The sequence below is a fragment of the Neoarius graeffei genome, chromosome 19, assembly GCF_027579695.1.
Source record: "Neoarius graeffei isolate fNeoGra1 chromosome 19, fNeoGra1.pri, whole genome shotgun sequence".
Taxonomy (NCBI): domain Eukaryota; kingdom Metazoa; phylum Chordata; class Actinopteri; order Siluriformes; family Ariidae; genus Neoarius; species Neoarius graeffei.
In genome coordinates this window covers 36,423,072-36,449,724 of record NC_083587.1, presented here as the reverse complement: position 1 = coordinate 36,449,724, position 26,653 = coordinate 36,423,072, and the positions used below count along the sequence as shown (strand labels likewise).

At 40.8% G+C, this 26,653-nt stretch overlaps 1 protein-coding gene across 2 annotated transcripts in view; it reads left to right on the top strand.

Moving 5' to 3' along the window:
* The window catches only part of prkag2a (protein kinase, AMP-activated, gamma 2 non-catalytic subunit a), a 281,713-nt gene that overhangs the window by 197,764 nt on the left and 57,296 nt on the right, over positions 1 to 26,653 (top strand). For both annotated transcript variants that reach the window (XM_060900026.1, XM_060900027.1), the window contains one exon: positions 18,054 to 18,135. In XM_060900026.1, the coding sequence (XP_060756009.1) occupies positions 18,054 to 18,135 (82 nt within the window). The remainder of the gene's footprint in view (positions 1 to 18,053; positions 18,136 to 26,653) is intronic.

Below are 26,653 nucleotides of genomic sequence, written 5' to 3'. Positions count from 1 at the left end.
CCAATTGAACCCCAAGTCACAGTTAGGCCATGCACTTGTATGCTACTGCACAACATGCAGTCTTTCTCAAAACGATCTTTTCTCCCTGAAAACATCCCAGCAACACTACGTGACAATGTGTCTGATCATCAAATACGTTATTACTCCAAAAAATATTCCAATCATAGTAGATACACCGCCAGACGGTGCAAAAACAATCCGAATTGGCGTTTTCCAGACTGAGGCGCCATGTTTACTTGTCGCGGCTGCTCTCGCGAGATTTGACATGGGTTACATACAAGGTCAGCTGACTTGTAGAGCGAGCTTTCTTGAGACTGAATGACCTTTCACCCACCGGCGCGGGAGCTTTTGACAGAAGTAGTTTGAGAGTTGTTTTTGTTGACACTTGGGCATTTAAAGATGTCATCCCGCGGCACAAAACGGAAGAAAGCCAAAGACCGTCAAGACTGTCCGGGGCAGAAGATGATTATTTCTTTCTTTTTCAATGTTGACAGACAATTCGTTACAATTTCCCTCTCAGATGGCCTCAGAATGTCCCATTGTAACCTCCAATTTTTCAAAGGCTTCGCACGGCGGGGGGGGGGGGACAGACAACCCCCCTGCACCATTCCTCCCCCCGGTCACTTCACTCCCTTGCCATGGTGAGCGCCCTCATACTAGATTTTTCTCGAAAAAACCCTGGATATACCTCGGTACGGACTTGGTGCTTAAAGACCACTTGAGATAGCAAGAATCAGTAAGTTGTAGAAACGGCTATAACTTTGCAAAAAGGTGTGTGTGGGGGGGTTCCCTTCCCTTGTGAAATGAAAAGCTTCTTAACTTGATGAAAATATAAGTCCTCCAGTAGAATGGGCTTATCTGTTTAAAAAAAAAAAAAAAAAAAAAAAGCGCTTGAGCTCTGGTTAGATAAGACCTCCTCGCAAATCTCCGCCCACCTTCCTATCATTAAACTTGTCTCTTTGAAGTTTTCAGTGTGACTCCAAAGGCTGGTTAATTAAAAAGATCCGAACGTTAATCGGGGTGAGGCGAACGCTTTCATGTTTGCTTTCCCGCTGTGTTGGAGCCTCAAAAGCGGGACTTTGACCCTCCTCTTAAGCTTCCAGTGCCCTTTACTGACCCGGTGGACGAGCAGCAGAGCAGTGAGCCAGCACTCCTCACTCTCCCACTAGTGCCTTTCATCACTGAAGCATGCATTTGTGAGGCAAATTAGCTCTCATTTAATTCTTCCTTGTTTTCTGGTAGTCAAATTCAATTTTTGGTGTTTTAAATTTAGTATTCAGTTTTGCTAGAAGGGTGAAGGCCTGTACGTGTGTGAATTTTGGTTTGAAGCACGGTACTGGGTTTTCTACATGGTTCTCTTTTCACTTTTGAGAGCTTTAAAGGAACAGTCCACTGTACTTCCATAATGAAATATGTTCTTCTCTGAATTGAGACGAGCTGCTCCGTACCTCTCCGAGCTTTGCGCGACCTCCCAGTCAGTCAGACGCGCTGTCACTCCTGTTAGCAATGTAGCTAGGCTCAGTATGGCCAATGGTATTTTTTGGGGCTGTAGTTAGATGCGACCAAACTCTTCCGCGTTTTTCCTGTTTTACATAGGTTTATATGACCAGTGATATGAAACAAAGTTCATCTCATCTCATTATCTCTAGCCGCTTTATCCTTCTACAGGGTTGCAGGCAAGCTGGAGCCTATCCCAGCTGACTACGGGTGAAAGGCGGGGTACACCCTGGACAAGTCGCCAGGTCATCACAGGGCTGACACATAGACACAGACAACCATTCACACTCACATTCACACCTACGGTCAATTTAGAGTCACCAGTTAACCTAACCTGCATGTCTTTGGACTGTGGGGGAAACCGGAGCACCCGGAGGAAACCCACGCGGACACGGGGAGAACATGCAAACTCCGCACAGAAAGGCCCTCGCCGGCCACAGGGCTCGAACCCAGGCCCTTCTTGCTGTGAGGCGACAGCGCTAACCACTACACCACCGTGCTGCCCGAAGCAAAGTTCAGTTACACAAATTGAAGCGTAGCGATTTTCTATGCTATGGAAAGTCCGCACTATAATGACAGGCGTACTAACACCTTCTGCGCGCTTCGACAGCGCATTGATACCTTCACTCCTGTTCCCCCCCCCCCCCCCCCCCCCCCCCGACTTCCGTTAATACACAGCCAATGTGACTGGAAACATCAGTGCTGTGGTCAGTAATAGTTGGTTGTATTGATGGAAGTTAGGGGGGGTGGGGGAGAGAGAAAAAAAAAAAACAGCAGTGAAGGTATCAATGCGCTGTCGAAGCGCGCAGAAGGTGTTAGTACGCCTGTCATTATAGTGCGGACTTTCCATAGCATAGAAAATCGCCACGTTTCAATTTGTGTAACTGAACTTGTTTCATATCACTGGTCATATAAACCTATGTAAACAGGAAAAACACGGAAGAGTTTGGTCGCATCTAACTACAGCCCCAAAAAATACCATTGGCCATGCTGAGCCTAGCTACATTGCTAACAGGAGTGTCAGCGTGTCTGACTGACTGGGAGGTCGCGCAAAGCTCGGAGAGGTACGGATCAGCTCGTCTCAATTCAGAGATGATCATATTTCATTATGGAAGTACGGTGGACTGTTCCTTTAACATGCCCAGAGAACATTCCTTGGTCAACTATGCTAGGCTATTTTGTGAATGTCTGTCTAATATTTGTGATTTGTGAAAACGTTTGACAAATACTGAGCTATTGTTCAGGCTGCTATGTAAACTGTCAGACTGCCTAAAGATATCTAAAGCTCAGGTCACATATGGCTGGTTGATCCCTGAGCATCGTGGCTGGGGTCACCGTGGCAGGTTTTGGAGGTGATCCGTCGCATAAATTTGGGTGGAGTAAATGTGCAAATGAAGATGCTGGTAAACCAGTGGCGGCAGTGATGTATGGCCTTACGGCAATGATGGCTGGAGTACAGCATAGCCACGGCGAGAGGACATGAGCCATGCCCCCAGACAAACATTTCACTTTCTGCAGGATGTTCTACGGTGCATCTGGTAGCCCATGCAATCCTCAAGGATGCCTTCATGGTTGCGACAGATGAATTCATCCCAGGCTTGACCCACAGCAGTTTTCAACACAACTTTCCTGGGATGGAAGCCACGCCTTCCCGGTTGTCCAGGTAGCTCTGTGGCTCTCGTGTATTCTGACTGAAGGGCCCAGAATGTATGCCGGTTGACCCCTAGAAGGCTCAAAAATCGTTTACTGGAACTTTACCTTAAAGCATTGCTAGTAAAAGGTGATTTCTTCACACCATGGAAGTCTAGTTGTTGGACAGTCATATGCCATAAGGAAGCAGATATGAGCCCGATTGATTCAGTTTAGACTTGACTGCTGGCTGTCAATGTGGGTGATGCTCCTGTGTCATCAGAACGGAGACACTGCAAAAAATTGAAAACTGAATTTGAGGAGAAAGTTACTTAATTCTTACTGCATGCACATTTTTTACTAGGGGTGGGACTAGATTAAAAAAAATTAATTACAGGCTTTGTAATTAATTTATCTCAATCGCACTACCGTATCTGCCCCAAAAGCAACGTTTTTATTTTATGTAACTAAATATGTGAAGAGTTCAAATAATACACACATGATTTTTAGATTCAAGCTCTGTTGGGTTCACCCAGAAAGAGACCCCGATTCCTTCGTGGGCCACCCTCGGCCGAGGACGAGAATGATCAGGTCGAGAGAAACAGACAATCAGAATCAGAGATTCACATGTCAGTTTATTCGCACAGTCACTTCGTCAAAATGAAAACATCTTTGGAAACGTCTTATAGTGTTTCTGTGTTTATGTTTTGTCTTCGTGTGTGTGTGTGTGTAATGGGTGTGTGTCTATGTGGAAGTGTGTAATGATCTTGAATCAATCATAATATAAAAACATATTTCTGATGACAGTAAGGTACAGATAGATATCAGCATGGAATGTCTAAACACAGAATGTCTAGTCTACGGAGTCTATTCAGAGAAGGTCAAAGACACGTTTGCACAGAAAGGATCTAATAATTTAACATAACTCCTTAACACATAAATGTGTGTTAAGTCAGTAAATTACATCTTGATTTCATCAACATAAGCAAAATAACAAATAACTATGTCTTTAATAATGCTAAAACAAAGAATGTTATAAGAAAATAAACATTAAAAATAAGAACAACTTAACCACAAGAACAATGAGAATATGTTTGAAAGAGAGAGAACAATTAAACAACTAACAGGATTAAACTCATAACTAAATTAGGTTAATGCTTTTAAACTAAAAACCCTTAGAATCATAAGATCTTAACTATAATTATAATGTCATTATGAAACTAATCTAAAACTATAAAACTAACATTAATCACGGAATGCATTCATTAATTACGGGATCCAAATCACTACCATAGTATATTTCAATATATTTCAGTATATTTCATAGCTTTTATGAAGCTATGACCTAAGTTTCAACTGAATGGATTAACATAAACATGAACTTTAATTCTACCATTTCAGGGTGTGTGAGTCGATCTGACACCAAAACAGACCTTCAGACACTTCTCTGTTCAAAATACACATTTCATAAACAAAATGTTCCCAAACAATGTCCAGCTGGACCTAAGGTCGTTTCAACTAATATAATTTTGACACAGAATAATTTTGCTGAATTCTTGGCCAAGAATTAATACTTATATAAACCTAACAATCCCCCCCTTTGATAATAGTATCACTATTATCAAATCCTAGCATCCTATTTGATCATTATCACCTCATGATCATGTATGTGATTACATCGAGAATTAATTCTGAGTTAATCTTTGCCCTTCTTGACGTATATTGGTGCTCAGAGGGCGGGCATGCCCGATCAGCCCTCGTCCCACCTCACCGGAGCTTAGAGAAACTCAAAACCTCTTAATTCCCAGATACACGCTACTTCCTTCAGAGTAATTTGTTCTAAAACAGTGGGGGGGAAAAATGAAATTAGAAGGCATATCGACCTATAGTGAGAACAGAGTCCTGTAAGAATACAGAGTTTTAGAGCATAGAGATGTGTAATAATAGTAGAAAACGGCATCAGATGAAAGACATAACACATTCGTGTGGTCCAGTTAGCGAAGTTAGTCCAGAAGATGTTGTCTCGAAGTCCAGCTCGAGCGGGTAACCCTGCTCCGAGCAATGAAGTGGTCCTGAAGGCTCGGGCGGGTAACCCTGCCCCGAGCAATGATGAAGTCATGAAGGCTCGGGCGGGTAGCCCTGCCCCGAGCAATGAAGTCACGAAACCCGTGATGAGGACTGTCATGGTTGTAGTGAGGATGATTGGTTCCAAATGGGGCGCAAGATCTCTTCCCCTCTTTGTTCACAACATCTTGAGGATTCTCAGTCAAATCTGTGTAGAGCTCAGAAATAGAGAGAGAGAGAGAGAGAGAGAGACAGAGAAAACTGGCCAGAGAGAGACTAGATAGGGACACAAAAAGCGTTAATAGCAGCAAACTTGTTATTGTAACACAACTTTGTTATGGAGCCTTCTTCAATCGAGTGGCATGGATCCACTGTGGAAAAAGATCAGTTAAAACAGCAGCAAAAGTAATGGCGACTATGTCTGCAGGCCCATTATATTGTTTTCCCAAGTGTCCAAATCATTACTTTAAAAAAAGATCACACCAGCACCTGTCTCCCACGTGAAAGGGGTGTGTGGTGGAGATAATGTTGTATTATTGACCTTGGTACAAATTTTATGCAACTTATCTATAAGGGCTGCAGAATACTCATCCATATGCATTTTCAAATCAGAGGTACTCGGAGCCGGAGTTCTTCCAGGGGAGAATAATTTCTTGGTGTCACACGAATTTCAGCCAGAATGAATTATGGATTACAGAACCAAACCTGTGTCCTGCATGACCTTAATTTGTCTTTCAATGTTCGATTAGTACGTTCTACGATACCAGAGGATTTAGGAGTGTCAAAACACCAGTATAGTTTAGAGATACTTACAAAGGTTTTGTGTGACTTTTGAGGTAAAACGGGTACCCTTGTCTGAGTCTATGGCATTTGAAACCCCATAACTATAACAATAATAATTATTATTATTGATTTCTTATTATTTTATTGTAGTTGTTTTGTTGTTCTGCTTTTATTGTTTGTCTTTCTTTTTTACTGTCCAGTGTTCTTAGGTACTTTGAAAGGCACTTATAAATAAAATTAAAACGAGTAACTACCTTCGTGTTCTCTCGAAAACAGGGAAAAACTTCTACCCATTTAGAGAATTTGTCCACAATCAAGATGACAAAAATCAAATGAGAAAGAAAGAGCGTATGTCTCATGCAGAATATCAGGCTGATATATTGATTGAACACAGAATAACCACAGAGGTGTGATATTATAAATTATAAAACAAGAACCGTCTGAGGGTTTAGAACAAGAACCATTAACAAAGATCTCTAGAGGGCTGGAGGGAAGAGATCAGACCTGATACTAGTAGTATGTACGATTTTTAGACAGACAATATCAGTCATCCCAAGTATCATCCCGAGAATTAAGGAGGCGTGCGAGAGCGCGACCTACATTATCAAAAGAGGATGTGACACGAATTTCGAGATTGTTAGTAGAACAGAGAATAAATAGTCATATGTTAATTTAATTATCTATTAAATTACTGATTAATTAATTTAATGGGTCTGTAAATTTTACCATCAAACCATCAAAGCACATGCGGAGACAGCCCCCAGATGCACAGGTAAGCCTTGAGCAACAATGTCTAATGTTTTGGATAAAAACGCACAATGATGCATTTCCCCCCCCTCACATTCCCCAGAGGCCGTGCCCCGGTGTCCACAGGCACAGAGGTGGAAGGGCTTGAAGTGAGCAGGTGACCCAGGGGCGGAACAAAGGGTGCTTCTGAGGGAGTGATAAGCGACCACCATAGCATCAGTCCAGGTCAAAGGATGTTGCAGTGGAGGAGGTTTTGTGTCTAGAATGACAGCCTTGAGAAAGTTCAAATACTTAAGTGTCCATGCAATATTGCAGCTTAGTTCTGGAAACCTTAAAGCCCTTATGCACCAGATGTTGAAGCAGGCGCAAGTGTCAGTGTCTTGGCAGATTTCTGGTGACTCAGCAGACACCAGAACACACAGACCACAGAGTCCTGAGGGAGGGAGAAGGTCACAGAGCACGTTATGAATTACAGCTGGAAAAAAAAAAAAACAGCAGGAGAGTCAAATGAAACCTTGAGTCCAAACGCTATCTCCTCATGTGCGTGGAAAAAAAAGACAGAACAGAGATCATTAATGGCAGGAACCTGTGATATTACAGAAGAAACAATCAATTCATTAATCTTGTGTAAAGTGTCTCGCCACGCCTTGCTCGAGAAGAGACTGTAGGATGACATCCAGAGAGAGAGGTATTGCTTATTAAATCATATTTTGTGTAGTTTCATGTCAATTTAAGTGCGGAAAGGTTCAAGGACAATGAATACTTAATGTATAAACCCAAGTCTCCGATTTATAAACAAAAAGTTATTCAAGTAAACGTTTGTTAACTGTTTCTTGCTGAAAGAAATTATGGTTAACTAAATACATTAACCTATCCATTCCATATCCTCTGTGGTTTTTAAAGGCAAAAGTATGGAGCAAACAGTTAATCAGAGCATTTCATATCAATAGTTCGAAATTAGGAGGAACATAGTTAAGCTTAGCCTCATAAGTAGCAAGTAGTTTAAAGAAAGATAAGGAGATAAATAAAAAAAAAAAAAAACGGGGCAAATTGAAATGACAAACAATTTCACTGAATGTAATTTGAATAAAATTGAATAGCTGATAAGCACTCTTTGTTGGATTCGATATGTGACAGAGACTGAAAATACATTTTTAATTCAATTAACAGTATTAATGAGAATGAGAATTGGTTGTATTGGACATTTTGACTTTATGTATATGGAATTTACCTAATAATATAAAGAGATTACTTATTAAATTTATTATTGTGAGAAAGCGCCAAAAATAATGATTTTCTCTGCCCATTGCAGATTTCTGTGTCCTTGCCTGCTGTTCTTGCATGAGTTGTTTATATTATAGCTCTCTGTAACAGTCTGGGAGTCCTTATCTCAATGTTCACTGAGAAAGAGACAGAGCATATTGCTACGGAACAATTATTCAAATATTATTTATATTAAATATTATGACGACAATTATTCAAAAAATGTCAAAAATGAAGTAAAAAGCGGGTTAGCTCGCTGTTGAACTAGTTGCATGCTTCCCAGACAAGACAAGTTCGCTAAAACGCGTCAGAAACAGGAGTATATAGGATATTTAAAGGTTAGAATTACATATGATTAATAAAAATCCCACTACACCAGCGGCGGTGAGAGCGCCGAATCCTAACCACTAGACCACCACACGATCAGTTTTAAAATGTTTTAGATCATCATTAAACATTAGGTTAAACATTAAACTTTTCGGCATTTCCCTTCACACGTAGGGTAAATATATTTGGTGCCTTTTATTATACCTTTAAACAGGAAGTGGTATAATACTCAATATTTTAAAAATGATTCCTGATAAATATCTTCAAATCTGAAAGTGATATTTGATTTGGCCTTAACTATATTTCTTCTGTTTTTTACCATGTCTGTTTAATTTAAGTGAATGTTTTAAAAATTTGTGTTGTATTTGCTTGTACAGTTATTTCATTATTTAAGGTCTGAATGCATAATTGCCCAAAAGAGCTGCTTTTTCTTTCATCCAGTGCGCATGCCCAGTTCACAAGCATCATGGGAACTGGAGTTCTCATAATTTTGAAAACTTCGTATTCATCATTTATAAGATTAAGACATGAAACTGCATTAATAGCTGCACTATTAATTATTAAAACATTAATAGTCTTGTAGAGTGCTCGCGGACCTGTTCAGAGATCACCTCACAGACCACTCGCGACTTTCCTGATAACTTTCCAGTTACAAGTTTCGGACTATCAACACACAATGAATATAAAATAAAATGCAGATGATCTACTCACCAAACGCTGAAACTAATTGATTAAGAAGCAGATTTTTCCTCTGATGATAAGGGAAGTGATGAGATTCATAAACGATTCGGATCTTCTTCGGGAAACATAAATGACTCGATCGAGCGAATCGATACAGACGCATGGACTGCATTTGTTGAGTTCATGCACACGTAATGGGTTGAGGAAAGTTCATACTTTAATTTCATGCAGCATGAAAGTGTGATTATTGTTTACAATTTGAAAACAGGAATACAAATAAGGTTTCCGTAGTTTCTGAAGAATCAAGAGTGAATCAAGTAAATTGATTCACACGCATGCGACTTTGTTCTAAAGAATCGATTCAGTAAAGCTTTCGTTGAGATCATAATGCACAATACACAGAATGTCCGTATTTTATACGGATTTGATTCAATAAACATAGTATACAGGCGTACAAATAAAGTTATACGGATTCTTTTTAACAAAAAAAAACACTTCAATATTTATTTAGAGCTATAATCAATTCCCACAATGATAAAAGAGCACATAACATTTACACTTTGTAGTTTTTTGTCAAACATTGAAGCTTTGTATTCATTCTTAAAGTTTATTATTAAAAAGTACCTGGGATATATCATTGTTAATTATCATTCAAATTTTAGGTAAATCATTTTAATTTGCATCTTATAAGGACTTTATAAAGGGAATAAGGACTTTGGAAGTTGGTTATACAGGTTTGATTGACCAAAGGTTTCACATTTATGCACACCAGGAACACAGTTCTAACTGTTCATGTCCAGAGTACTGATTTGTTGTTTCATTATTTTGTGCATATCCAGTAATGCCTTATATAAATGCTAAAACAATTAAAGATACATTACACAGCTCCTAGAGATTGCAAATACCTGGATGAGGATAAATCAAAACTGAGCCGGCCAAATTGTCTAGAATCTGTGTAGAATGCTAAACCACATCCAATCCCGTGGTTTTTTTTCTCGGGGTCCGGGTACCTTAATACAATAATACAATTAATATAATACAATTAATATAATACAATTTTTATAATACAATTTTTCCCCCCATGGTGGCTGCATGAAGGAATCAAAGATTAAAAGCGCGCTCTTCTCGTGACAGTTCTCCCCCTTGAAGTGTCTTCACGAGGCTCACCGTCCCGTAAACAAATTACGAGGTTTACCAGCCCAATCCCGTGGCTCTACTAGCCCCGTCTCGTCCCGTAAACAAGAGTCTAAAATAAATAAAGGTGTCTAATCTAATCTTCAGTCTACGAGGTTCCTTACGTCCCGTGCCTCCACACGAGGATTACCAACCTGAATTTACGGGTCTCTATTTTTGAAATTACTACCAACCAGGCGGTCAACCAATCAATAACCAATCAAATTATAAAATTCAAATAATTTACTCACCTGGTTGGCAGTATCGCACTTCTGACACCAAATTGTTGGGTTCACCCAGAAAGAGACCCCGATTCCTTCGTGGGCCACCCTCGGCCGAGGACGAGAATGATCAGGTCGAGAGAAACAGACAATCAGAATCAGAGATTCACATGTCAGTTTATTCGCACAGTCACTTCGTCAAAATGAAAACATCTTTGGAAACGTCTTATAGTGTTTCTGTGTTTATGTTTTGTCTTCGTGTGTGTGTGTGTGTAATGGGTGTGTGTCTATGTGGAAGTGTGTAATGATCTTGAATCAATCATAATATAAAAACATATTTCTGATGACAGTAAGGTACAGATAGATATCAGCATGGAATGTCTAAACACAGAATGTCTAGTCTACGGAGTCTATTCAGAGAAGGTCAAAGACACGTTTGCACAGAAAGGATCTAATAATTTAACATAACTCCTTAACACATAAATGTGTGTTAAGTCAGTAAATTACATCTTGATTTCATCAACATAAGCAAAATAACAAATAACTATGTCTTTAATAATGCTAAAACAAAGAATGTTATAAGAAAATAAACATTAAAAATAAGAACAACTTAACCACAAGAACAATGAGAATATGTTTGAAAGAGAGAGAACAATTAAACAACTAACAGGATTAAACTCATAACTAAATTAGGTTAATGCTTTTAAACTAAAAACCCTTAGAATCATAAGATCTTAACTATAATTATAATGTCATTATGAAACTAATCTAAAACTATAAAACTAACATTAATCACGGAATGCATTCATTAATTACGGGATCCAAATCACTACCATAGTATATTTCAATATATTTCAGTATATTTCATAGCTTTTATGAAGCTATGATCTAAGTTTCAACTGAATGGATTAACATAAACATGAACTTTAATTCTACCATTTCAGGGTGTGTGTGAGTCGATCTGACACCAAAACAGACCTTCAGACACTTCTCTGTTCAAAATACACATTTCATAAACAAAATGTTCCCAAACAATGTCCAGCTGGACCTAAGGTCGTTTCAACTAATATAATTTTGACACAGAATAATTTTGCTGAATTCTTGGCCAAGAATTAATACTTATATAAACCTAACAAGCTCATTTAATGGCTGTAAACAATAAATTGCATTTCATTTTGCAGTAGTAAACAAAGGTAAGGTCCCTGTCCCAAATTGAAGAGACTAAGGTTTAAGTGGCTTTAAAAATGCCGCTTTTCCACTACCAACGCGGCTGAGTCGGGCTGAGCCGTGCCGTGCTGAGTTGGGCTGAGTCGAGCTGAGTGGGGCTGTTGGAGTTGCATTTCGACTACAACCGCGCTGAACCGTGCTGGCTGGAAGTGGGTGGACACATTGGGTGGAGCTAGCAAAAGTGGGTGGACGTCACGTGATGTCGTTAGGCGGCACAAAAAGTGACATCAGTGATCTTTTAAGCGGTAGTCTCACGACCCGGATAGTAAACAATAAACGTGGAGGACATGGAGTCGTTAGTGTAGGTATCATGCTGCCATCTTGTGTCAGAACTACAATTCCCAGGTAACTTCTGTGTGACCTACGTCACACGTGGGCGGGATCATCATTTTGTCTCTCGCGTCTGGATTTCAAGGAGTCTAGACGCACAAAAGAGATGTTCTCCACCAAAAAGACGTCTTCTTTCTTGCAAGATCCATCACTCAGCGTGATTTTCTTTCTTACCCTTGGCAAAGGTAAACTCTAGAGTCGCGCGATCTTTAAACTCAACCTAAGTTACAACCGGTTTACTTGTATTAGAAGTGACGTCACGACTGCAGCCCAGGCAGTTAAAAGTTAAGAAGCGATTGAATCCTTTTTAACTCAAAAGCGCTGTGCATCTTATTCTGATCAGAGACTTTTCCTCACGAACGCTGAGGTTCGGACCAAGAATCCTCTGCTTTCCATGGGAACCACCCAAGTGCTCCGCTGGACCCGAAAGTTTTCTACGCCTCCATCACAAGCGGCTCATGTGCTCCCACGGCGAGGCCCGAGACTACACCGGCGAATAGTTCTTCATATCTTGCTAAAGGCAGGATTAAGTTAGATTTTGGCATTTGGGCATAATTAAGATAGTCTTAGGAATTTGCTTTTATTTGAAATAGTGTGAATTTAAACCCAGGTTTATCTGTTACACTGTTAGACACACAGCATGTCGAATTGAATTGTTCTGTTTGTTTAATCTAAATTTGTTTTAATAGGCTGTGCATGCTTTTCTCTCTGACTAACACTTTAATTTCCTTATCATACATCTTGACCTTATCAAGGTTTCAGTGAGTTTGGTAATGTTATGAGTGTGGAATCTTTGTTACTGAGAAAACACGTGCTCAACAGGCCTGACCAGGCCTGATACACTTTAGATAGCTTCCCTTTGTCTTTAGCAACACGTGCTCAGTAGGCCTCACCAGGCCTAACAAACACACTTTAGCTAGGCCATAGGGCCTTTCACAAACACACACTAGCAACACAAGGCTAATCTAGGCCTCCACCACGTGTAGTTAGCTACACGAGGCTAAACACATGGTCAAGTCCTTCATACACACACAAGCACACATTAGCAACAGAGCTAATCCTTTGTTCTATTTAGATAACATTCCTTTGTTTTAGCTAGCAACAAGCTAGGCCATACACACACCACACGTGTGTGTATATACACACCTCACTGCTTGTATATATTGATTTATTATTTTTATCTTTGTTATAATAAATTAATTTATTAAACAAACTGTGTTTATTTGTGTGAACAATATATGAAGTCCCCAATCTCTCGAAGAATTCAAAAAGGTGCATACAAGTTATGTAATATGGTAAGTGATCGTAATAATTTGGAAATATACCATAATTTAGCTGTTTGGTAATTTATTATTAAGCACCAGGATTAATGGTATGATTCACTAAATGATTCACTAAATGATTCATTGGTATGATTCACTGAATGATTCACTTCAAATGAGTGATTCTATGGTATGATTCAATTCAAATGAGTCAAAGTAAACGATTCAATGGGATTGATTCATTTTAATTATTAACCTTCAAATTTAATGAGACTGATTTAATGAGATTGATCACTTAATTTCAATAATTAACTGATTGCACCCGCATTAGTGTTGCTGGTCTTGGTGCTGTGGCTTGTTGTCACCGACAACGCCAACAGATACTGGCAAGAGCGTATAGATGAGGCGAGGCGCATAAGGCTTCAGAAATTCTCGTAATTCATAATTATTCTTCCGGGTTTACGGTGTTTACAGATCCCAGCGTGCTCGCGGGGCGTGTGCGGGCATGTGAGGACACTCCTCCTCACCAATCAGTGCACAGGGGAGTGTCTCCTCACGCCCCTAGCCCCACTCGGCTCGGTTGGGCTCGCTTTAGCCCTACTCCAAAACCGTGCGAGTTTTGGGTGCTGAGTAGGGCTGAAGCGAGCTGAGTCATGCTGCTAGTATGCATGCTGGTAGTCGAAACGCGAGCCGTGTCGGGCTGAAGCGAGCTGAAAAAGGGTAGTGGAAAAGGGCCAAAAGTGTCTTGGAAAAAACAAATTGCATTTCATTTAAAAATGGTAAACGAAGGTAAGGTCCCTGTCCAAAATTGAAGAGACTAAAGTTTCAGTGCCATTTTACTAACCATTTTAGTTGTTACCTTCTGGATCACACGCCGCAATCTGCAATACATCTCGTAGACCCTTGTCTTCTACCACCGATAGCGGCCTGCAGTCCAGGGCAATCCACTTGGCCAGTGTGTTCGTTAAATTTTCCGACGTTGCCCTGCTTATTTTCTTCTGGAATCCAGCCATTTTTTCGAGTTTGCACTGCTGACCAGAACTGCTACCTCGAGCTGCAGCTGTTTCAGTAATCGCGGTGACATGCTTGGCATTTAAATGGTACCGTAAAGTTGACGAGCTTCTGTGATGAGCAAACTCCTTTCTGCATAGTTTGCAATAAACTGGTTTTATCAACAGTTCCATCGGGTCGTTTTTTGAATATAAATTTACCGTCCAGCAGACCCGGCGCGCTTTCAAGCTCCATTGCTGTAACTGGAACTGTGTGCGTCAGTATATTTGTCGCACCATAACACGGTGCACTAACAACGGTTCCGGGTTGTTTGGCATGCAAACTGCGATAAAATGCGTTAATATCTTTTAACGAATTAATTTGTTTGAAATTAATCTTAACGCGTTAACGTCCCACCCCTAATTTTTACTTTATAAGACATCTTGGAATAAGTTGGTTGGAATCTAGAACTCGGGTTTAATCTCAGAATTGGTGTTTTGTATTCTTCTAATAAGAAATGCTAGATGGTTTCAACTATTCAAGATATTTTCACTTGCTAAGGCATCATTTTTGCAGTGGAAGAGCACTTGCACTTTAAAACTTCAAGTGTTTAACAATTCAAGACATTAATAAAAAAATAAAATAAAATTTTTAAATGTGGCCAGCAGAACTGAGTCAGTGATGAGTGTTACCATTTCACTGTTTGATCTGCAGACACAAATATGGAAGGAGAAAAGCTTTAGACCTATTTTCTTCGGTTGTTATAATACAAACGTAATGTACACTACTGTAAAACGCATCACATTTTGGCAGCAAACATATCGGAACTGAAAAAAGCTTGACGGGCAAACTGAAATGAAGGCTCAAACCTGAACAAGACTCTCTCTCTTATTTTCTCGCATCAGCCCACCAAAGCACTGCAGTGCTGACTGCGGTGCTGCTGCACTTAAAACGGTGAATACGTGACTCACTGCAGTGCTGTGCTAGCAGGCATTAGGGGCAGGGAAGATTATCACGCTCCTTCCTCCATCCAGGAGTTTCCATTTATCTGAGGAAGAGGCCCAGGGGCTCATCTCATTAGGTCCTTTCACTGTAGCTCAAAGTTTAATCGTCTCCGACTATGCTGGAGCAGCAACCAAGGAGAAAAGGGAAGTTCTGGTTGTTTTTATTGATGAGCTTGAGCTCTTAAGATTGCTTAACCCTCATTACACCTTCACTTATGATGAACGCAATTTTATTTTATTTTTTTAATACCAGTGTTTTACAGCGCGTGAAGTTTGTTCTGGATGGCGGGACAAAAGTTATGAGGTTTCTCTTTTGCTCCAGCTGAAAAGTGTCTAAGGGGAATCATTTTAAGAGTTGGTCTAATTTGGCGTGTGTATGCTGGGTAGAGGTTTATTTTTTTTAAAAAGTCCTGTGAGGGATCCATCCCTTATGCGTAACCACTTATCCTGTGCAGGGTTGTGGGGTAAGGTGGAGCCTATCCCAGCTGACTATGGATGAGTGGTGCACTGTTTAAAAAAAAAAAATCCGTTGTTTTTACGGAAAAATACTGGCAGCTGTGGTTGCCAGAATAATCCTGTTAAAAATACAGTGAAATGTAAACAACATTACAGAATAACTTGTACATTTCACTGGGATTCCATGTACAAGTAATAACTAAATGTAAATTTTACAGGTATTCAATGTACAATAATCAATACATAACTCTTAATTTTATGGATATTCATTGTACAATAAACAATGATTCAAAATGATGGTTACAAGCAATGAGATACTAGACAGACAGATTTTTTTTTAATTTATTTATTTATATATTTTTTTTAGACTTTTTTTCACCTTTATTGGATAGGACAGTGTAGAGACAGGAAATGAGCTGGAGGGAGGGATCGAACCTGAGTCTCCAGATTCATGGTACGACGCCTTAGTCGACTGAGCCACAGAGAGCCTCTACTAACGTTTTATTTTTTTAACAGGGCACTGTTAAATTAACAGTGGTATTTGGAGTTTTACAGTATATTGATGTAAATTACACACTGCTTCATTTGTTTTTGTATTTACAGTTTTTTTTAATGTAATTTTACATAAATTCACTGTTAATTCTACGGACATTTTTTACAGTGTGGAGTACACGCTGAACAAGTTGCCAGGTCATTGCAGGGCTGACACATGGAGCCAAACCACAATTCTCTCTCTCTCTCACACACACACACACACACACACACACACCCCTACGGTCAATTTAGAGCCACCAATTAGCTTAACCTGCAGGTCTTTTGGACTGTGGTGGGGGAGCACCCGGAGGAAACCCACACAGACACGGGGAGAACATGCAAACTCCACACAGAAAGACCCTCGTCGGCTACTGGGCTCGAACCCAGAACCTTCTTGCTGTGAGGCGACGGTGCGAACCACTACACCACCATGCCGCCCCTTGTGAGAGATGTTGGAGAAATATTCCTTTTGTGTTTGCTTCATACTACAAATTAATTTTAATTCCGTTCTAATGGTGGCAGCATTTTATAGGACATTGAACGACACCCACTTGTAATACAACGTTTAGCTTCATAATATTTGTGTGTGTATAAGGCAGACCTGGGCATTTTACGGCCCGCGTAAGGTCCCGGCCCTTTGGTTCATTCTGACCGGCCCGCGTAAGGTTAATTAGAAGTTACAAAATAAACGCATTTTCTAATTTTACCTCATGCATGGACTGAATGTGCATTGCTTTTATTTTGAAGTTGTGTTCAACAAAAACGCAATGCGCGGAACATGACATGAAATCCCATGAAGCCTAATCCCATGATGACTACTTTCGTAATTTGTCCAGACCAACCCCAAACTTGTACATCATCCTTCAAACGGTCCAGCCAATCACATAATGTGACGTCATCAGCAGGCGCCGGTGTCATGGTCTGATCATGCGCTGGTATAAATTTACCTTGTGCATGCACAGACTAATTGATTCCCCCCCCTCCCCGGTCAACTTCCGGGAAGTCTAAATTTATCATTTCTTGCTGCGATTTTGTACCGAGCATTTCAACACATTTGTGGACTGATAGAACGCGTATTGTGACTACAATTGTGAGATTTGATTATCAGTAGACAAGCTATTGAATATGGATGAGGAAACAATCATTTCCCAGTCACAAAATGAAGATCAGCAAAACACACAGTCCAAGGAGGCACGAGACCAGCGATTCGCCATTTTCAAAAGAAAGATGATATTTTTACAATCTTTTTCAGATTTATAATGTGTTGTGTGAATGGTTTGGATTGAATTTTATTAGTATATGTGTAAATAAAGTTAATTTTATTTAATTAAAGTTAATAAATTTACCTGGTAAATTCAGACCGTGACACTGACCCTCCACAAAATTTTCAGTTTTTCACGTGGCCCCATGGAAAAGATAATTGCCCACCCCTGGTATAAGGTATGATCATAGTCAGCCAGCATAGACACAAAACAGACAGGATTTTGTGTCTGAGCTGGATACGGCGTTCTCTGCCTGTCACAACACTGCTACATCAGCAGACTCTCAGAAATAAAGGTACCAATCAATGCCTTTTCTTGTTACTAGGCTCATACCATCAAATGTGTACAATTTGTATGTTTTAGTATGTATCCTTTATGTAAGAGTACACTGGGTGCACTTTTTTTTTTTTTTTAAAGTTAGCTTTTAGATGAGTGCTCCATAAAGTCCAGTTTTGTACTTTAAAAACTTTTATATAAAGGTTTCCAGCAAAAATGTACATGACGCATGTCCCATTGATGCTTTCCTGGTGACAAGGAAGAGTGTAGCTTGAGAGCTCTTATTTCTGAGTGTATGCTGTGACCGGTTTTTCTCCTTTGTTTCAGGTTAAGAAGGCCTTTTTTGCCTTGGTGGCTAATGGCGTTCGAGCTGCACCACTGTGGGAGACGAAGAAGCAGAGTTTTGTAGGTGAGTGCTCAAATATCTCTGATTTGTTGTTAATGTCACACAAATGAACAGTCGTGTTGGTTTTGTGTCCCTAATGCATCATGGGTACAAGTCAGGATGGCACCCTGGCTGCATCTGAATATGCACACTTGCATGCTGTTAGTACGCAAAAAGCAGTACGTAGGGTATCCGAATACTCAGGAAGCATTCGTTAGTAGTTGAACCGTACCCAGATCGTTAACATTTGTGGTATGCAAATGTAGCACACTACGCTATCCCAAAGTTCAGCAGCCACCTCCAAAGAAGAAATCCCCTGGGGGGGAATGGAAGGAAGATGGCTGTCTGAAGCAAAGCCAGTTGTTGCAGTAGTGTAAAAATGTATATAAGGAATTGTTTAAACGGGTTATTTATTTATTTATTTTCAAAAAGCTTTGCGGCATATGCTGGCTTACAGTACCACTCAAAAGTTTGGACATGTTGCCATTCATAGTACAACAATACTGAAGACATCAGAATTATGAAATGACATGGAACTCTTTTTATATGGAATTATGCGATAAACGAAATGCTGGTTTCATATTTTTGAGTCTTCAAAATAGCCACCGTTTTACCTTGATGAAGCTTTGCGCACTACTGGCATTATCTTAACGAGCTTCATGAGGTAGTCACCTGGAATGCTTTTCAATTAACAGGTGTATCTCATCTAGGGCTGTGCGATATGGGGAAAAAATGAATATCCCGATACATTTTCTCCATTTCACGATATATGATATATATCTCGATATATTTAAATCTCCTCTAAAGGACCCCATGAAATCTAACTTTTACTCTTTACTGTTTTCACTACAATCCCTGCAGATTAAATAACATTCTTGGTTAACTTTACAGGTGGTTTTCAACAACACATTTTAAATTTTCATGTTGGTGATTAATCACAATTGAATTGAAATAAGACTATTTTTATTCAACAAAGATGTGGCACAAACTGCAAAAACAATCTTGAAAATTGCAACAAAGGGGCAACACAATACAGAGCTGCTCAGAGCTCAAACCAATAAAGTGCAAACTCAACACTGAGAGACATTTAGCCTAAATAAGAAAAGTGCTCTTTCATTAAATTATTTTTAAAAAATAGATCTCCAAGCTATTAACCTGACTACTGAGAACCACTGGAACATTCACAATAGAGAGAGAGATTGAGGGAGAGAGAGAGAGAGAGAGATCTGCCAAACATAATTTCTCACTTTTGAACTGAGTGTTTTCTGGCTCTGCCTCTCAGATGTGTAGAATTCCGGCTGCTGCCTTTCGTGATGACAGGTTTTTTTGCACACTTTACAAACTGGCATTTGCTGTTCCACGTCCTCCTTGCGATATCCAAAAAAAGGCCAGATGACTGACCCCTTACTAGTTCTTTTAGGAACCAATTCATCCGCTTCCATTTTTAATTTGTCGCTGAAATGGCCAGAGCTTACACGATAGCCTATGCAAAATCAGCGATTGCACAAACTGAGTCAGCGCTGTAAACCGGAACCAGGAAATCTTCCCATGCAGTGTTGCCAGATACTGCTGACGGTTTCCAGCCCAAAATATGTGCAAAACCCACCAAAACGCACTTAAAACCGCCCAATCTGGCAACACAACCGAAACTAGAAAATCTTCCCGGAAGTTCCTTTCAGCACCAAGATGTCACCCGGGATTGGTTGGCGAGTGCGTGACGTTATGGTTTTCTTTACCCTTAGGCAGCCTCTCACGTTACTGCCTGAGGGACAGGGAGAAAACCACCAGGAAAGGTTTTAAACAAACACGAAACGAACGCAAGTCGGAAGATGACCATAAAATACTCTATAGTTACGATATAATAATTTTGTGTATTGCACACAGAATTTTCGGCGATATATCGAGTATATTCGATATATCGCACAGCCCTAATCTCATCAAAAGATAATTAGTGGAGTTTCTTGCCGCCTTAATGCGTTTGAGATCTTCCGTCCATTATCCGTAACCGCTTATCCTGTGCAGGGGCTGGAGCCTATCCCAGCTGACTATGGGCGGGAGGCGGGGTACACCCTGGACAAGTCGCCAGATCGTCACAGGGCTGACACAGACACCACCATTCACACTCATTCACACCTACGGTCAATTTGGAGCCACCACGTAGCCTAACCTGCATGTCTTTGGACTGTGGGGGAAACCGGAGCACCCGGAGGAAACCCGCACGGACATGAGGAGAATATGCAAATTCCACACAGAGGGGCCCGTCGGCCGCTGGGCTCGAACTTTCTTGCAGTGAGGTGACAGCGCTAACCACTACACCACCGTGCTGCCTATTTGAGATCATCAAATGGTCAATAAACATATGTTAAAAAGCCCTATTCCCCAACTGTAGTAATCCATATTGTAAAGAACTGCTCAACAAAGTAAAGAGAAGTAACCATTACTTAAGTGTCCTTAATAAAATAAGGGGAGGGAAGCGTTCATTTTTGACTGGTACTGTACTGCAATCTGAACATTTGGGTCAGAGGACTGGTACGGTGGCACCGGAGTACAGCCGACTTGTGTCCTTACTACTTGTTCGTCTACTCGTAGAATGTACTACAGTTATGGTGGGGTAGTAGGTACTTTACTCCGTATGTACCAACAATTGTTTTCATATGCAGCCCCTGGCTTGTGGCCTCAAATGTACACCATGATTAGCAAATTCCTGCCAGAATTAGGAAAACCATTACCTGCAGATGTATGACTGTTAGTTAAGCCATTGCCATCTTGGGGCGCTTTTTGGTTTTGCTGCTCCTTTGAAATGAACCTGGTGGATTTACTCGGGTTAGCGTGTGGCTTGTTTAGGCAGGTGAGGACCTATTGTTTGCACTTGAGTACGGAACAAAACAGCCTGAGCTAAGCGGTTTTATTCTGGTTCCAAGTGAAATCTAATGCATGTCAACTGCAAACAGATTCAGTGATTCTACCCTGAATCAGCCTGACTGCAGGAAGAGGACAAAATGTGTGTTCTCGGTTGCAGGCAGGTTCTCTCTCTCGCGCTCGCTCTTTTTTTCTTTTTTTTTTTTTTTTTTTTGGGTCACCAAAGGACAAAGCTGTTGGACTGCAGAATTTGCGGCATCATGCATATTTGGACCAATGAGCAAAAAGAGAAAATGAATTATAAAATACAAAGTATGTATATAAAATGCATATTAAGATACAATACACAACTTTAGTAAGATATAGCAAGAAGTATGTGGACACTTGACCATTTAACGTACTTTTCTAAAGCTCTGGGTATTAAAATGGAGCTAGTCTCCCTTTAGCCTAGGTCACAACCGGACGTACGATTTTTTTTTTGGCCGTGCAATTTTTGGCGTTTCCCAAATCGCTGCGTTTTTTTTTTTTGTTCGTGGAGAAAGACGCACGTTGGCCGTAAGTTTGTCTTGCAACCTGAAAAAAACCATAAGAGCCCGTAGAGTTTGTTTGACATGACAAAGAACCTCTGTGGCCGGTCTGCAGCCAGTCTACGGCTTGAGAATCAGCATGTCACGCGCGCCCTCCGTGCGTTTTTTGCACATAGACCGACCGTAGGAGCACGTACGGCCGATTGTGACCGGAGCTGTTATTTTATTTCTTTTTCTATTTTTTTTTCTTTCCTGTGTGTTTGTGTAGTTTGGTGTGTGTTTGAGTGCTTTGTCTGCCGGTTGTGGTGTAGCTCCGGACCCAGTTTTGGGCGTCGGTTCCCTCCAGGCCTTGGTTCGCTGTGGGTGATGCCTGCGCTCCCAGCTATGGACTGCAGTGAGCCTGTTGCTCAATTTACATCATGGTTGTCCAGCGCTCTGTGCTTTAACGCTTGGCGTGATGTTCCGAGTGATGTTGCTCGGTGGCGTCGCGGCGGCTGTGCAGGCGGTTTGGGACACACCAGCGCTCTGCATGGCGGAGCTTCTCTGTTCGCTGTGTGGATCCACGGCGTGGTGTTTGAATGATGTTGCTGACGGCGTCTCGGTGGCGGTGCTGGAGATGTGGGACTTGTTTTTGTGCGCCTTTTGGTGGGACTGTGGCTGCTACACCACGGGAATTACATCCTGACCCCTACTTGGTGGACTTATTTATTTGTTTATTTATTTATTTTTCCTTTCCTTGTCTATAATTGTAAAGCGTCCTTGGGTTTTTTGAAAGGCGCTATATAAATTTAACATTATTATTATTATTATTATTATTATTATTAGGCTTTTGTTAGAACAGCTTCTGCTCTTCTGGAAAGGCTTTCCAATAGATTCCAGAGCATGGCTGTGGGAGATTTGTGCTCATTCACTACAAGAACAAGAGGTCTGTCACTGAGGTTTGGCGTGAAGTTGACATTCCAGTTCATCCAAAGGTGTTCATTGGGGTTGAGGTCAGGGTACAGGCCACTTGAGTCCTTCTACACAAACTTTAGCAAGCCATGTCCTTGAGATTGCTTTGTGCACATGGGCTTTGTCATGCTGGAACATACTTGGTCCTTTTGGTTCCAGTGAAGGGACGTTGTAACGGTACAGCATACAAAGATCTCTTGGATAATTGTGTGCTTCCAACTTTTGACATTTTGAAGAAGGCCTCCACATGGGTGTGATGGACGGGTGTCTTCATACGTTTGACCATGTAATTGGAGTGGCAGCTCCATGTTCTCCATGCTTAGGTGAATTTGTCTGTGTTCTGAGCAAACGGTTTGTGATGGCAACCCCCTCCATGTAACTTTTTTTTTTTTTATTTCTCACCAATGAATGCATGAAACCATTACAAGAATGTTTTCAGCCCCACATACCTCTCAGCCAACCCCCGCCCCCCCCAGTTGGTTTAATTATGTGCACTGTGAAACCAAACTAAATACCGCAACGAACCAAAAAGTATCATTTTCATTCTGATTCACTCTGACTCTACAAATGTTTTCTTGTTGGGGCCCTCTCTTGACTTCCAGATTCTATTCAGAATTAGTTGGCATACATTTAGTGTACCCATGCTTGTCCTCTTGCTGAGATTTTTGTCCTGGATAGAGCATGCTTACAGACCATGCTATGAAACAGTACAGAACGCTCCAAGCATAATTCCAAGCAGCTTTTTAAAAGAATTTTTGCATAAATATCTGGGAACCTGTACTTCTAGGAATATGCTGGATTTAACTCGTATTAGACTGAACTCTAGCCTGAGGCCTAACAAATGCATTACATTTTAATGAAATTGCAGAATGCAGCAAAATCCTCTTTGTTGCTGTGTGGTTTTTTTTTTTCTTCCCTTTTTTTAAATTCCTAAGAAAGTGGACTGCAGACTTTAAGTGCAGCAGTGTGTGGCATATCCAAGTTCAAAGTTCCTACTGTCCAGCTCCTGGTGAGGAGGCTGTAAATGAACTCTTGCCCGTCTTGGTGATTTCAGTGACGGGGTTAATGGCTCACAACCTGAAAGAGTTGCACACTGAAGAGCAGCAGGTCTGTATCCCTCACTTGCACCATCCAGTGTACTCAACCCTGACAACCCACACTGAAACAAGAATAGCTTCTACGTCACTGTTTTATAATTCTTTACTATAAATGATCCACTACAAATTGAAATGTTTGCTGGACTTGGCTCTGGCAAATTAAACTCTGTGGTCGCATGCTGTTGAGGTTCTGTGGTTGAAAGTCGTAGATTTTGCAGTTTGTATCTCAAAGGCAAAGCCGTTATGTCCCAAGTTATATACTGCAGTGAATAGCATGGCAAAATTGTCCAAGCATTTTAATCACGTGATGGGGGTGTGTGTGGGTTTTTTTTTTTTTGGTTAACCCCCCCCCAAAAAAAATTGGTGTTGCCACCTGTTAAAATATAGTCCACTTTATTCAGAAGAGAATAAACAGTACTTGAGCAGAGTGAATAAAATGGATTGTGATCCTTATGACTGTTCACATTACCAGGCTGAAATGACTTAAATCTGACACACGCGCAATGGAACAAAGAAATCCAATTTTTTCAAATCTGGTTTGAGTCACTTTCATGTGGTCCTAAATCAGATATGTATGATTTGTGGCCATGTAGCATCATGGCCTTTTGCCTATACGCACAAGTCTTCATCAACCAGCACCCAGGTGGGGGTTTCATACATGACCCGTCTCTCGATTCTGGAAAATGCCTAAAAGCATTTAAGAGCACAAAAGCCTGTCTGTTCTGGGAATAGGATCCCAGGACAAGGAACTGCCCCCAGTTAGTATCAGCTGACTGATTTTAATCACGGTTGCAACACTTGGGAGGTCCAGACCAAGGTCACGACCAGTTCTGATCGAGGGAGTCGAGGTGGAGGCTGTGGATTCCTACAAGCACCTCGGGCTGTGGCTGGATGGCAAGCTGGACTGGACTTGCAACACCAATCACTTTTATACAGGAAGGGACAGAGCAGGCTATACTTCCTTAGGAGGCTGCGGTCCTTTAACATCTGCAGGAAACTCCTGTGGATGTTCTATCAGTCTGTGGTCACCAGGGTCCTGTTTTACACCGTGGTGTGCTGGGGGGCAGCATATCCAGGCTGGACAAACTGATCAGGCGGGCCGGCTCTGTGGTCGGCATGAAGCTGGACTCTGGTGACGGTGGCAGAGAAGAGGTCTATGGACAAACTATTGAACATCATGGACGATGCCAGTCACCCTCTGCACACCGTCATCAGCAACCAGAGGAGCCTGTTCAGTGACAGAATGCTTCTTCCCAAGTGCGGGACGGACAGACTCAAACTCCTTTGTCCCTCACGCCATCAGACTGTACAACTCCTCTCTGGGGGCGAGGAGGGGTAACAGGAGGACGGGAAGGAACAGTAGCCTAGCCTAACAATAAGCAATACCAGACAATGTGCAATATAAAGTGCAGTATCTCTCCTGCTGCCGTGCCCCCCCCCCCCTTTCTTCCCCATATCTTATTTGTATATGACGCGGTACGCGGTGGTCCGGATCACCGTATTTTCCATACAAAACGAGGGCATTAATTAATTATTTTTCCTGGATTGTGGTCCGGTTCACCGTATGCTGTATTATATTACGATATAAATAAAAACTTACCAAAATCATACTGTGTTTGTCATTTAATACGAGTTTTTTTACAAAGTCGTACATCATTTGTTATTTTTTCTCAAACCGGAAGAGAAATGCATGCGTAAAACACACGCGCAATAAAAGATACCAGTTCTAACGCATGTAAAAAAGCGGGAGCTGCCACGAGGGAAGTGAAAAATAATTTTACCAACTTTCGTCATTATGTCTCAGGGTGGTTATGAACAGCTTCTAAGGAATAAGAAAAAATGTGCTAGAGATTACAAAGCAACAGAAGAAAGGGCAAAGGAAAGAATTTATTCTAAATTAGGGGAAGAAGTAGCTGAAAATTTAAAATTTATTTGTCTTCTGAACTTGGTGGTCCGGACCACACCTGAAAACGGCGTGGTCCGGACCACAACGGTAGTCCGGACCACCGCGTACCGCGTCATATGTAAATACTTAATTTATCTAGATTTCCTCTGTTTTTCTCTGTTTATCTGTAATGATGCTGCTGGAATCTTAATTTCCCTGAGGTAACCCTCCCAAAGGGATCAATAAAGTTTTATCTAATCTAATACTTGCTGCTTCTCACTGGTCTCTACTACCTCAGTAGCTAACAAGGCATCATAAGGGGCAGGATCTGCTATATATTATACATGTTATTGCTTCATGTGTTCTCAGTATAACTGGGAATAAATCTTAATGAACCACACACTCTCAAACAGAATTTTGGGGGTGTGGGCGTTTTTTTTTTTTTTTTAAAGCTCAAGTGTGAAGAGTTATGCCTTGTCATCAAAATAAACTGTGTGATGTTTTATTATTATTAGGTTATTTTCTAAAAAAAAAAAAAAGGGGGAGGGTCACCCTGACAAATGCATAAATCATACACCAGCTCGGATGCATCAATCACCTTGAGCCATTGTCATGGCTCAAGGTGATTGCTAGGAACTGTTGCCAGTCAGGGGAGAGAGAGCAAGTGAAAGCTTTAAGAATGTAAAACAAAAGTTTCCAATATTTTACGAGAGAAAATACTAAAGGGCAAGTTCAGCTTATTTCACATTTGAGCAGTTTTGAATATTAAGGGTTTTTTTTTCTTGTCAGCTTATTCGGTTTTTGTCAATACATGCAGTTTTAAGAGATGGTGTTTGGTTTTTTTTTTTTTTCTTCCTCCCCCCTCCACCAAAGACTATTTTTTGCAAAAATGAATTGTAATCGGATGAATTTCTGATTTGAAGTATGCTCATGGTTGTCTAAAGTATCTTTTGTGACGATGTAGTTTCATTGTGCTGGAAGTGGGATGAATGGCTCCACTCATTGGTTGGTTTCAAATAAGGAAATTGCATCAGCAGAACACACACAAAGCTGTGTTGCAGGGTTTTTGTTTTGTTTTATATCTAATTATTTTTATTACAGTAGCTGGTTATCGCCCAGTAATGGCAACATGAGGGATGGTGTACGCTGTGAAAATACGTGTTTGACAGACAGAGCATTATGTAAATTATGGCTACGTTTGATGCAACAGACATTTTCTGTGA